Here is a 10,823-nt window from a genome sequence, read left to right as displayed (position 1 = left end):
GCATGGGGACGGCCGCCTCTTGATCCACGGGGCGGGGGCCTCGAAGGGACTGGTACCGAGGGAGCTTCGCTCCGGCAAAATTCATTTTCTTCAGACGGTCCACGGAGATGACTGGAGATGAGGAGGCAACAGCAAAAAGATTCATTAATATTAGACATTAGTTTTTCCTGGACTGCATTTCTGTTAACTTGTAGGAACCAATAAACTAAATAAAAAATAATTTTTAATTCATTATTTTATGTACATATATATACTTATATATATATATACGATATAGGTATAAAAATAAAAAATAAATTAAAAAATAATAGAAAAAAAAACAAAAGAACATAACATAACCAGAACATAATTACATGTCAGTTATTCATTCATTCATTCACTGACAAACTGACTGAACGACCGTTTACCGATGTTTGGCGTGACGATGGTGAAGGGGCTGAGGTAGGTCTTCCTCATGTTCTGCGCCAGCGTATTCGCGTACTCCTCAAAGTGTCGCAGCAGCGCGGCTGTGCCGCCCTCGGAGTTCTGGATGAGCTCCCAGTGTGGCCGCGTGTCTGGAGCGAGGATGGCGCTGCCCACACGGACCAGATTCTGTGGAGAGACGACTGAGTGAGTTCAGGGGGACAGAACGTCCCAGCGGAGCGTGAAACGATTTGTGACACGACCCCTGCAGATACAGCAGGAAGGTCCGCCACGTTCCAACAGAACCACCGACCTTCTGTCAACAGACCAGTTCAGACTGGTGCAGGAGCGGAGTGATTATGATGTTTGATATGATGAAGTGTGTGTGTGTGTGTGTGTGTGTTCACCTCCGTGAAGTGGACGTCCTGTGTAGCTGTGAGGTTGAACCCCTGCTGGTCGCTCTCATGCTGCAGCAGGCTCTGTGTCAGTCTGTAGGCCACCTTGACGTCACTGCCAAAGTATGTCCTGGTGTGCTGGGTGGCGTTGGCCAACATGGCGGCCGTCTGCTGGACCTGTCCAGAGTCCAGGAGTGAGGCGTTGCGGGACAACTTCTCTGACTGGAGAGAGTAAAAGAAAAAAAAAACAAAAAAAAAACACCATCATCAGGTTAGGATTTCTAAATAGATGACATTCACAGTTTACCCAGTAGGTGGCAGTAATATTCCATAGAAAGAGGTTAGTGGAACAGTTTATTTTTAGCTGGGTCTCAGAGGGGATTGAAGGTTTTAATGATCAAATGAATATTTGTGTCACACTATAATATAATTTGACATTATTTTATACAGAAAGTGAGTTTGACAGCTTTTAAATGTGTCATTTTTAAGTTTGATAAACATGTTAATAAAACGTATTGGTATACAGTCTTAAGAGGTGTACAGCACCACCAAACAACAGAGCTCTGCGCTGTATTACATTAGCCAATCAGTTAGCCAGTAAAATAATAATATCCATTAAAACCTCTAACCTGGTGGATGTAAGGGACACGCATATATTATATTATATTATATTATATTATATTATATTATATTATATTATATTATATATTTTTCTGTATAGTTATCAAGAATTGTTGAATAATTGAATAATTCCTAAAAACATGGTAAATTATTTCCATCAACCTTATATTGATTTTCTGTTCAGACATAATTGGCATAAAATGTAAACTCTGTTGAGACTTAACACAAAACCTAAAAAACTTTAGTTCCTGTTAGGAGGAATGTGACAGCTTAGCCACTAGCATTTAGCACAAAAACACCAATTTGTCGTCACAAATAGCTGCGAGGCCGCACGGTTATAATAAAACACGGGCTCCACATCTTTCCACAGAGGAATTATACTGCTGGAAACAGTGGCGTTACATTTCTGAGAGTGGCAGAGAGTGGGTGATACACACCAGGGCTTTCAGCGAGCTGAAGGTAACCGAGGTGCAGTTGAAGAGATTGGGAGGCAGCCAGCCCTTGTGCTCATCACAGTGTCGTACGGCTGTGCCTGGGAAGAGGAAACGTGGGTAGGTGTGTGTGTGTGTGTGTTTGGGAGAGAGGTAGAGAGGGAGAGAGGGGGAGAGAGAGAGGAGAGGTTTCACCTGGATGTCAGGCAGCAGAAGCAGCTGTCACCTGCACACAGCTTCAGGCTAGTGTCATATTTTGCCATTATTTTATGGTAATTGGGCGAGCTGCTGAAGAGCCGTCATACCTAGTGTTCCTCTGGGACAGGAAACCGCTGCAGGGAGGCCAAACTTAGTCCTGGGCCACCAGATCCCGGCCTCGATGGCCTGGGGGCAGCTGTCATAGATAACTGGGACCACCAGAGGGGGCGGAAGAGAGACGGTAAAAATGGAAACTTATGTCAATACATTTAGTTGTTAATAATTAAAAAAAGGATCATAAATCCTGCGTTGAGGTGTTCGACCGTTGAAACATGTATTCTGACCTTCACAGCCGCTGGCAGAAACCTCAGCGAAAGGGTTGTCGCAGCGGTCGCACTGGCGGCCGATCACGCCGGGTTTACACTGACACTGGCCGCTTTCGCGATCGCACGCTCGGGAGAAGGAGCCGATGGGGTAACAGTCACAGAGCAGGCAGGTGTCGCTGTCCTCGGGGCGATAGTGGTTGTCCTGAAAAAAAAGGGGTGAGATGAGTATGTATGCCCCCTATTGGTTACTTGATTACATTACTAGAAATAATTAAATATTACTTTTATAACAGTTCCTTCCTTGTCCAGCAGGAGGTGTGATGTGGCATCAACAATGCTTTACAACTTAAAAGTAAAGTAAAAAACCTGCCTGTAGTCCCACAACAGACCAACAGGTGAAACATGGACTTAATTTATTTATTTTTCTCACCTTGCAGCGACACTCTCCGCTGGTTTTGTTACAGTCAGAGTCAAAGCCTTTGTGGGTTTGACAGTTACAGGGTCCACAGGTCTTGTGGCCCCACCAGCCTCTGGGGCAGGGTAAGTCAGTCCTGTGGAGAAAATCAGCACCTGTTCAGTCTCTTCACAGAAACTTCAAAAACAGCACAGACGTCGAGGTAGAAAACAGATTAAAAAAAACTGTACTTTTTCTCGCAGTAATGTCCAAAGTAACTGCTGGGACAGTCACAGCTGTAACCGTGAGAGGAGCTCAACCTCCTGGAGCACTTGGACTCGTGTTCACAGGGGTTTAAGGCGCACGCGTCAGTGCAGTTGTTGCCATAGTAACCTGTGAAATAAAGGAAAAGAAGAGTGAAAATAGGCAGGAAGTTGTCATGTTACATAACAAACTGTGTCTGTGACATGGACCGACCGCTGAGGCAGGTGCAGGAGTAACTGTCCCAGTCGTCACTGCAGTAACTGTTGACAGGACACGGACTGGAGCTGCAGGGGTCGGGAACGCTGCAGCCCGGCTCCACGTTGACCTTCCTGGCCTGAGACAGACTCAGAGCTCCACCGACACGGAGACCCTGAAGGAACGCACACCACACGGGTGAGTTCAACAAAAGGAAAGAGGAACTGCTGCTCCTGTTTGTGTCAGGTCTGTATTAACAAAACAAACCTGAATGCAGCCACGAAAGCCATGCAGAACTTTCCCATCAGGCCTTGCCAAACCACCGAGGCTCACAGTTTTCAGTTTGGAGTCCTGCAGCTCTCCGTCCACCTCCATACTCGCCTGGTCATTTGTTTTGCACATGTTAATGTTTGTCTGTTTGTCAGAACAGAAATTCTGAGACGTCAAATAACAGTTCACCTGGTAGAGCCCCTGGTCTACGGACAGCACCGCCTTGTGGTTGCCCCCTGCGCCTCCTAAGCTGCTGATGTCCAACTGCAGGTGATGCCAGTCGCCGTCGTTCACCAGAACCTCTTCAACACGGGAGAGAGTGGAGTCTTCTCCTCGGTGCAGCCCCATCAACACGCTGCCCCCGCGCAGCTACAGCAGCGGAGAATAAAAAGAGGAAGAAACAGCAGGAGGGAGATTAAACCGATGCTCAGTGACGGAGGGAAACAGACGATACAGGGGAAAACAGTGCTGCAGCAGGGATGAAAAGAAAGAGCGCTCCGATAGTCATGGTCAAAAAGGATTCATCACATCGTGTTACTCAGTGGGAAAAGAAAACAAAATCTGATAAATGTAGCTAACATCAGAGAGAGGAGCGTTAATAAAGTTTGACAATCCACTTCATTCTCGTCTCCCTGATAAAGACACTGAATGACAAAAAAACAAAAACTGTTTTTTTTCTCAAATAAAATCCCTAATGGGATAAAGAAAATACTTTAAGATAGATGACAGACAGACAGACAGACAGAACTTTTTGACTCCCTCAGGAGTTTCCTTGGGGAAAATTACGTTTTGAATCCCTCAGGAGTTTCCTTGGGGAAAATTTGCATCCAAACATATATTTTGTTGCCCTATACTGTTTATTGCATTTTCTTTTACAAAACAGAGTAACTATTACGACTTCTTACACCATGTGCACAGGAATAACAGTGAAAAACAAAAAGGTGAATCTGGAACTCAATTGGCCAGAAGGGGGAGCTGTGTAGTCATTCTATGGACTTACAGGTGAGAAACGTTATCTGTAAATAAAATCTACTATTAATTTTCCTGTTACTCAAAATAATAATAATAATAATAATAATAATAATAATAATAATAATAGTGTTTTAATATATTTTAACCATATGTGTTTTTGTACATTTTTTATTATATTCTTGCCTTTTTGCAACTTGTGTCTCAGAGGACTGTAATTCAAAAAACAGTTTGTAAAATTGTCCACAAAGTAAACAGTTAAATGATAAAACTCACATCAGCAGGACCGGTCCAGAGTGTGTGTCCAAGTGTGTATGAGTGTATTTCATGTGCTCACCTGTAGTGTGAGGTTGTGCTGCAGGCTGGAGGAGATGTGTAACAGCGTGGCGCTGGCCTGACGTGTGCGGAACATAAGCTCAACATGCCAGGGGACGGAGGCCTCCGCTGTCGCCAGGTTGTTCCACTGCAACAAGCTGTTGCCCAGGAAACGCTGTGGGCTGGACATGACTGCAGGAGAAGAGATGGATGAAATAAAAAGACAAACCACATCAGTTCTAGATCCTGGACATTATTTTCTAACAGTGTCTTCAAACTGTGGGGACACTGGGAGAGCAGATCTTTTGAGGTTAGGACATGTGAAATGTCCCCCACGAGGACATAGGTCCCTGCAACAATAGTTTATTTTTTCTCCTCCAAAACACTGTCCCCACAAGTGTAGCTATACCAGAAACACACACTCACACACTGAAATGGTCAACATACAAGGCCAGGAAGGTAATAACTCAAAAGACATGTGATTAAAGACCTGTTCTGTCTCGGTTCTCTGTGGTTCTTCAGCTTCACTGAGCAGAATAATATCTGAACACAGTCTGACACTAAAAGCTTTGTTTGGAAAAGTCCGTCTGAGGACGTGTTGGACCGAACATAACATGAAACAGTGAGTGAGTCGGTCGTGACTGAAGGAAATAATATATAAATATTAAAATAAACTGTATGTGTATGGTTGGCCTGCATTTTGCCAAACTGCCAAAAAAATACCTTACAGCACAAAGGCACAAAAGAAAAAGACTTTATAGCGCATGCACCTGCCAATTTACTGGCAGCCATTTCTCTCTCACTGCTTCACTGCTGTCGAGGTCACAGGACAGAGCTGTTGAACAGGTGTGTGAAGAATTTTGTTTTTTCTTCATTTATTCTACAAAGTACTTTTAATGTCGGTGTTTGAAGCCCTGGAGTAAACGTGGACACGGACACTTCTTCTTATCAGCGGTCAATAATTCATCTTCAGTGATCATGTGATCACACAACAATGTACTTCTCTGTTCTACTTGTCAACTCTAACAGCCTTTTCCAAATGTGCACCTGTTCTTTTTTAAATATCCGTCCTCACTTCCCCGCGCAGTAACTTCTAATCCTCTAAACTTCATGCTTGATGTGCGTGAAAAAACACACTCTCTTCCATAAATCTTTTTTTTTTTTGCTCCCTTTACTTCACGCTCAAAACAAAGGTGTTTTTTTTTCGTCTGTCTTTTTGAACGGCTCAACTTCCTTCCTCCGTCTCTGCTCGAGTTGCTGTAAACCATAAATCATCAGGAGGAAAACAGCTGCGGAGGGTCAGGTGGAACAAAAACAGACACGGGAGAACGCAAGGACGGAAACATGAGACGTGTACTGTGTGTCTTCAGGGGTCAGAGGGCAACGGTTCCAAACACTGTTCACTTCATGTAGAGGTCAGAAAACAGAGACAGAGAAACTGACCACAACAATCATCACGTCAACGAAGATCTCCGGCCCAGAAATGACTTTCGGGCCTGATTTCATGCACGACGACCTCGAGGGTCGGAACTTTTCCGTTGGACTTATTTACCTCTTTCACAGTTTCTTCCTCCGAATCCAAGCGGGCAGTTACAGCTGAAGGAGCCCCACAGGTTCACACACGTCCCTCCGTTCAGACACGGGTCGTTGTTGCAGAAGTGTCTCTTAGCAGAACATCCTGGGAAAACACGAAAACAAGGATGATGACGTCTGTGTCTGTGGGATCTGTTCAGACTTCAACATATAAAAGTATGAAAGTATTATGAAAGTATGTAAATGTGAAGCTGAGAGACGGAGCGCCACAGGACGTACCGGGCACAGTTCCATTGTTGGCGATGAAGCCGGCCATGTCGATGTGCTGGTTGTCGATCCGCAGGTTCTTCATGCAGCCCACAAACTCCCGGTTGCGAACCGGAAAATCCTCAGGGAGTTTGGGGACTCCTCCAAGGAGCAGGGGACCAGTGAGGTCCAGAGACCTGAGACCACAGAGCCAACAGTTACACACTCCTTACTGACCAGGATATCTGAGATGCTTTAATTAACCACTGATTACAAACAGCAGCTGTACGACTCAGCACTCAGGACTTTGTCAGTGTACTCACTTCTTAGATCCTGATTGGCTGCCCTGAGCGGAGCAGGTGTAGTTTCCGATCATGTGACCAAACCTCAGAGCCACAGAAGTGTCACAGTTGTCAACGGTCACCGTGACCACCTTCTGGTCAGAGGGGCCCTGTGGCAGACCGGCCTGGTTCAGGATTGGCTGAGGAGAAACAGGAAGTGGTGAAGTCTGAGTCTGAAGTCATTTATTTTGGCTTAGTTTTATTAAAATAGTCTCACATATAATAGTCAGAGTTTTATTGATAAACATTGAACTCCACAGTAGTAGGGAGTAACTCCGTGTACTACCATGGTACTATTCAAATACCCACTCATGGTTCATCCCCAGTTCAGCTCTAGCTTAGAGTTAATAATTCAAATCATAACAGCTAAAGGCGGCAGCAGGCGAGCTGCTGTAACCCCCCCCCCCCACACTGCCCCCCTCCCCACACACACACACACAGAGAGCGAAGGCCTTGCTCTCTGCAGGACGTCATCCTCGCCGACAAAGGATCTTTTTCAGTGTGTGAGAAATCAATAGGCGAAGCAACAAAAGGGGGAGGGGCCTGCGGGGGAGAGAATGATGATCCCGTCAATAAAAGGTCGCAACCTCTTTTGGAGACCGTCCACTTTGTCTGGGGTCACGTAGGTCTCATATTAACCCTAAGTGTGGGTTCAGGCCGGTGTCGCGGGCAGCGAGTGGACCACTGACACACTGACCCCCCCCCCGCAGGCCGGGGGCGGGCAGGTGAGCCGTCAGCTGGTCGGCTAGGATTTAGCCGGAATTTTTTCTCGTCTTCTGCGCAGCTGAAACTAAGAAGGGGTCTCATGTTTGATGGGTTTGAAACCCGCCTAAAGCTGTGAGTTTTTCTCTGAGTGAGGTGAAAAGAAAACAGTTCAGTCGCCACAGGCTGGAACCGGCTTAAGTCATTAAAGTTTCCTGATTGCTCTGCTGCAGCGACGGACGCTGCCTTTGTTGTCTGATCCCTTAGTTAAACAGGCAGCTGAAATCACTGAGCCACAGACGGACGACAGACCTCTGGTGGAACTGTTTTACTTAAAAGTGAGGGCATGTATGTCCGGAGGCCGTGTTGGAATTCATTATTTTCCCTTCACTTGCTACGAAGAGATTCACACACCTGCGTCTCCTCTTTTTTTAAGTTCCATTTGATACAAAAACACAAATAAAAAATTAGCATCTGCATTTCCACCTTAAATATTTGTACAGTTCTGCAAAAAGGGAATTTATCCAGCTACTAAACGTAGGTGACTTCCTGTGACCCCGCCCCTCCCCCACCCACTCACTCACTATCTCTCCCTTAAGTTTTATTGGCAGCTGGAATCCTTTGTGTTGAATCAGTGTCACCAACTGAGCCGTGTTTCACTGGTCAACAATGAAACATCTGAGAGTGTTCACCGTCTCTATGCCTTATGGGTAATTGGTTTTAACGGGAGAATGATGTTAAAAATAATAATAAAAAGATGAAAAAGTCATCACAGAAGTTGATCATGAAACTGTTAATTTTTGTAACTTTATTGGCCGAGCAGATTTGTATTTCTTTCGCAGCTACTGGACAACTGAGAGGAAAAAAAGAAAAAAAATCCCGGTGCCAAGCTGAATCACTCCAAACTGTGTCCAGATTTGCCCACCGCCTTTGAAAAATGTTTATTCAGCCGACACGATTAAGCGTTTTCAGGAAAATAAGCGTTTAACTGATGGCGTTTTCGCAGAATGTCAGCGGCAGCGTGGAGCCGTAAACACACATTCCAAACGTCCAAGCGTCTCAAATTGTTTCTCCTCAATCACGCCGTGCCTCTGTAATCAAGCACTTTTCCCACAGGAAGTCAAAACACTTTCCCTTGACCGTGAAACACCTCGCCGCTCGGTACTGAAATGCTAAGTAGACGGAGACAGAGACGAGACCTTTTTTTTTTCTCTCGCCAATTTGTTTCAAATTTGTCGATGATGACTCAAACAAACATGCCGTGTGAATTGCCAAAAGGTGAAATCATCTAACATGCTCTTTCCCCTTGTCTCCTCTTTGCTGTGAAAGCTCAGAAACAGGCAGCGCTCCAGATTGGACGCTCCCTGCGCTGACCTCTGCTGTCATCAGTCACGGCTGTTGACTCTGAAATAATGACCGTCTGTCAGGACGTCAGGTTTCTGTGGCACAAAAAACCCCGGCCCTGTCACGCTGATTGGAAGGCACATATTTGTTCAGGACGGCCAGTTAAACACTGCCCTCGTTCGCCACAACAGGGGATTATGGGAATATGAGTTCCCCGTCCCAGAGAGTGACAGGAACTGTGCCGGAGCAGCAGCAGCAGCAGCAGCAGCAGCAGCAGAGGAGCAGGGATATGGTGTAAGATTGACTGGGAGAACCATGGCAACATGAGGGGTTGGCCCTGGAGTGAAGCATCTGTGTACAAAGCCCAAGTCAATAGTTCTCCGGGCATTTCTTTAGCCTTCCCTCGCTCCTCTCCTGCTCCACTTTTCTGTCGTCAGTGGAGAACAGAAGGAGAGAGGTGGAGGGGTTGGGGGGGCACTTTCCTCAGGGCCGCATCATTCACTGCCCCCCCGGTCCCAAAGGAAACAGAGGCAAAAACAAAGGCAGCGGTCATTGCCATTCTCCACAGCCCCCCACCATCTTGAAAGCCACATTTCAATCGAAAGATGCCCCCCCCCCCCACCCTGGGCACCCCCCCCCCCCCCCCGGCCCGGGGGGGGGGAAAGGGGGCTCCTCTGTGGGATACCTCCAGTGGGAGGAGCTATCGTTCCACCTCAGTGATTCACATGATGTAAAACATGAAGAGGACACGGAGGAGACGATTCACCTGAGGACTGAAGACTGAGGACTGAGGACTGAAGACTGAAGACCGAGGACTGAGGACTGGGGACTGGGGACTGAGGACTGAGGACTGAGGACTGAGGACTGAAGACTGAGGACTGAGGACTGAGGACTGACACTGACTTTTACGAATAGATAGAAAATCATTTCACAAAGTTCATACAACTCAGTTAACACTGCTACAGGCGTTGACTGCTGTGGGAACTCCCATGGTGCACTGGGCTTTCCCGTCTCTTTTTCCTCTTCCTCAAAAAAGAAAATACTTTTTTTTATAAAAATTGATTATAATGTAACAATAAATTTACAATAAAATAAGTATTATTATTATTATTATTTATTTTCTTTTTTTTTTACCAAAATCTGAGTTTGTCTGCTTATCCTGCATTTTTTAATTATTTCTTTTTAAACAAACACACACACTTTAAGTAATGTGTTAAACCACAGTCTGACCAGAGAGGTCACTGTGGAGTGTCTGTCTGTTCTGTAACTGTTAGATTCAATAACTGGCCAAATCAACACTCTGTTCTGATTTTAAAACAATCCCACACAGGGTGGAGCCAACGTCCATCCGTCTTATATCAGGGATCAACCACACGCACGACCACCGGGCCACAAGAACCGCTAAAACGACCACAGGCTGCTTTATGCTAACGCCCCCTTGAAGTGGGGTTTTCATCTGTAACCAAACAGAAAATCAAGTGTGATTAATGTCGGTTCTGACTTTGGCAAAGAAAAAGAGAAAAGTTTTCCTCCAGAACTTGATGACACGCCTCCTCCATCATCATTTCTGCTGGCTAAAATCTGACGTGCCCCTGTCTTCACACACCCCGAGGAGACAAATCTGGACAGCGGGGGTGTTGCCTGGCAACATCTTTATGATGCAAAGTGACTTCCTCAATGGAGTGAAATGTCACATGCTGTGCAGTTGGTCCTGAGATGGAAGGTCTCCGAGAGCGGAGAGCAAACAGCCAAGTACATTCCTGCACTAATGGAGTTGTTGTGACGCTTAAAAAAGATAAATGTAAAAGTCAGAAGACATCCTGAAGAATGATCTTCTCTCCTCCTGTTCTCTCATTCATTAAAACACAACATGCGCT

At 45.7% G+C, this 10,823-nt stretch overlaps 1 protein-coding gene and 1 long non-coding RNA gene across 3 annotated transcripts in view; one reads left to right on the top strand and one right to left on the bottom strand.

The window, feature by feature from the left end:
* Positions 1 to 10,823, bottom strand: part of celsr2 (cadherin, EGF LAG seven-pass G-type receptor 2) — a 72,945-nt gene that overhangs the window by 11,462 nt on the left and 50,660 nt on the right. The window contains exons 6-19 of the mRNA XM_025060342.1: positions 6,883 to 7,040; positions 6,593 to 6,756; positions 6,333 to 6,458; positions 4,803 to 4,972; positions 3,686 to 3,865; positions 3,494 to 3,607; positions 3,245 to 3,401; positions 3,019 to 3,160; positions 2,804 to 2,924; positions 2,392 to 2,575; positions 2,155 to 2,256; positions 1,856 to 1,950; positions 810 to 1,019; positions 408 to 591 (exon numbers count right to left, since the gene is read on the bottom strand). Of these exons, the coding sequence (XP_024916110.1) occupies positions 408 to 591; positions 810 to 1,019; positions 1,856 to 1,950; positions 2,155 to 2,256; positions 2,392 to 2,575; positions 2,804 to 2,924; positions 3,019 to 3,160; positions 3,245 to 3,401; positions 3,494 to 3,607; positions 3,686 to 3,865; positions 4,803 to 4,972; positions 6,333 to 6,458; positions 6,593 to 6,756; positions 6,883 to 7,040 (2,107 nt within the window). The remainder of the gene's footprint in view (positions 1 to 407; positions 592 to 809; positions 1,020 to 1,855; positions 1,951 to 2,154; positions 2,257 to 2,391; positions 2,576 to 2,803; positions 2,925 to 3,018; positions 3,161 to 3,244; positions 3,402 to 3,493; positions 3,608 to 3,685; positions 3,866 to 4,802; positions 4,973 to 6,332; positions 6,459 to 6,592; positions 6,757 to 6,882; positions 7,041 to 10,823) is intronic.
* On the top strand, positions 3,288 to 4,947 carry LOC112487765 (uncharacterized). Of its 2 annotated transcripts, none has more exons than XR_003051171.1 (4): positions 3,288 to 3,424; positions 3,657 to 3,766; positions 4,415 to 4,498; positions 4,809 to 4,947. It is a non-coding gene; the product is annotated as an uncharacterized LOC112487765 (long non-coding RNA). The 2 variants fall into 2 exon arrangements; XR_003051170.1 differs by having other exon boundaries at positions 3,296 to 3,424; positions 3,652 to 3,766.

The sequence above is a fragment of the Cynoglossus semilaevis genome, chromosome 11, assembly GCF_000523025.1.
Source record: "Cynoglossus semilaevis isolate Cse_v1.0 chromosome 11, Cse_v1.0, whole genome shotgun sequence".
Lineage (NCBI taxonomy): Eukaryota > Metazoa > Chordata > Actinopteri > Pleuronectiformes > Cynoglossidae > Cynoglossus > Cynoglossus semilaevis.
The sequence above is the reverse complement of the archived record's forward strand: the minus strand, read 5'-3'. Positions and strand labels throughout refer to the sequence as shown.